The sequence below is a fragment of the Microcaecilia unicolor genome, chromosome 1, assembly GCF_901765095.1.
Source record: "Microcaecilia unicolor chromosome 1, aMicUni1.1, whole genome shotgun sequence".
NCBI lineage: Eukaryota > Metazoa > Chordata > Amphibia > Gymnophiona > Siphonopidae > Microcaecilia > Microcaecilia unicolor.
In genome coordinates this window covers 526,998,913-527,001,207 of record NC_044031.1, presented here as the reverse complement: position 1 = coordinate 527,001,207, position 2,295 = coordinate 526,998,913, and the positions used below count along the sequence as shown (strand labels likewise).

The 2,295-nt window shown below is 39.3% G+C and overlaps 1 protein-coding gene across 1 annotated transcript; it reads left to right on the top strand.

Moving 5' to 3' along the window:
* Window positions 1–535: 535 nt before the first annotated feature.
* Window positions 536–1,963, top strand: SLC10A5 (solute carrier family 10 member 5). Its single transcript, XM_030190182.1, has one exon. It carries the CDS (start codon window positions 585–587, stop codon window positions 1,869–1,871), a length of 1,287 nt encoding a protein of 428 aa, XP_030046042.1. The 5' UTR covers window positions 536–584; the 3' UTR covers window positions 1,872–1,963.
* Window positions 1,964–2,295: the final 332 nt, after the last annotated feature.

The following is a 2,295-nucleotide window of genomic DNA, read 5'->3' as shown; positions in this document are numbered from 1 at the left end:
AGTAAAAGCTAAAATTCATGTTTGATGCAGCTTTGATTGTGATTTGAGCACAGTAAGAATTTTTAATTTCCTATATACGAAGGTCGTGAGGAATCAATACTAGATGTGAACTGTGCAGCACATGATGCTCCCAACCACTCTGAAAACTTCTTTAATCCTGCTTAATACATTAGTATTTCCTGCAGATTTGTATTAATTGTATAGTTCCTAGTAAAATCGCTATTAACAGACCCCCATTAAAAGAAATCAAGATATACAAAAGGTTGCACAGAGAATATTTTAAAGAGCTGAAATATTGCCTATGTTCATTTTAGTGTGTGACATAGAAAGTGATTTGACAAAAGAATTGCATTCTTTTACCAGTCTATGGTTTTTAGTCTCTTTCATCACCCTGCTTTTGTAATATCCTGAGCTGATTTGCACTGCAGGTTATTGAACTTGTGAACTTTGATACCAGGAAAACAGTAAAGATATGTTCCGTTTGATTGTTTTAGTATCTTACACTGTTAACGTATAATTGTTGAGCCCTCAACTGTGTGCTTTAAAGTGCTTTTGCAGAGGAGGATTCTCCCCAGTTACTGAACATGATGGCAAAGCCTTCGTTAATCTGCGTTTTGTTTTTCATGAACCTGACTCTGGCAAGGAAGTTGCCTCCTCATTATCTTACTGTTAATGAACACAATGAAATTATTCTTTTCTCTGGGATGCAAAGCACATTTTCTGTGTTGTCCAGTTATAAAGAGAGCCCACAGACACAGAGCTACCTTACTGTGCAATGTCGAGACCCAGATCAGCTATGGGTAATGAACATAACCAGGATGTCTTCTGCTGTGCCAGGCTTTACTGTACGGGTAAAAGCTAGAGAAGAAGGGGAAACAACACTGAAAGTCCAACTCTGGGATCTACAGGGAGGACTAAGGAGCCTTATAGAAGAATCCAAAGAGACCAAAGTCAAGGTGGTTACCAAAACTGCACCAAGGCATGTTTCAGAGTCAAAGGAGAAGTTTGCTACAAACCTTCTGCTCTTTCTCTTGCCTCTGATACTACTGAATAAATGTGCATTTGGCTGCAAAATTGAAATGGAAACGCTACAGAATCTTTGGAAGGAACCTTCACCAGTAGTCCTTGGGGCAGCTGTACAGTTTCTCCTGATGCCGCTTTTTGGGTTTCTTGTAACTCGGATCATGTCGTTCTCTCCATTGCTGTCTTATGGGTTTATTATGGCCTGCACGTGTCCGGGAGGGGGAGGAGGATATCTTTATGCCCTGCTTTTGGAAGGAGACATTACACTAGCTATTTCTATGGCATGCACGTCAACATTCTTAGCTTTATTCATGATGCCCATCAATTCATCACTCTACAGTCGAATTTTAGGGCTGTCCAGTTCATTGCACATTCCATTCCTGAAAATTATGCTAACCCTGCTTTCAATTGCAATACCTATATCAGGTGGAATAATAGTGAAACAGAGACTGCCCAATGGTGCTAAATATCTTGAAAGGGTGATTAGGCCCTTTAGCTTGGTGATTGTATTTGTTGGCATTTACCTCAGTTGCCAGATGGGGTCTGTGTTTCTAAAAGCTGTTAATATGAAATTGCTTCTAATGGGAACCCTGGTCCCTGCATTTGGATTATCATTTGGTTACTTCTTTTCAGCTAGACTTTTCAAACTACCAGTTCCAGCCTGCAAAACAGTAGCCATTGAGTGTGGAGTTCAAAACTGCTTTTTGGCCCTAGTCATTATTCAGTTCTCTTTTCCACAGCCCGAGGCTGATCTGACTTCTGTTGCTCCCTTTCTGGTTGCAATGTGCTGTGCTTGTGAAATGATACTGGTGTTATTCTTTTACAGTACCAGGAAGAAAAAGATGTAATATTTAGCAGGTCCCCCAAATTAGCAAGATTCCATGCTGTTTAATCCCAGGGATAAGCACTGGATTTCCCCAAGTGCACTTAAAAATGATTTATGGACGTTTCCAGGAAGTTGTCCAAACGTTGTTGTTGTTTTTTTTTAATCCAGCTACACTAACAGTTTTTTTTACTACCCACATCCTCTGGCTTGATTGGGATTTTGGAAGAGATAGCAGCAGAAGCATATTTGGCTGCAGTTGGAGTACAGGTTGAAAAAAAAAAACATTAACAATGCAATTCTGCCATTTCACCTTCCAAAATTAATTTATTTATAACCTTTTGAAGAAATCCACCAAAGGTGATGTACAGGAAATGTAACTGGACATAGGCAATTTACAATTGTAGAGACTGTGACTATAATAAGGCATTAGTATAGTAAACAATTGG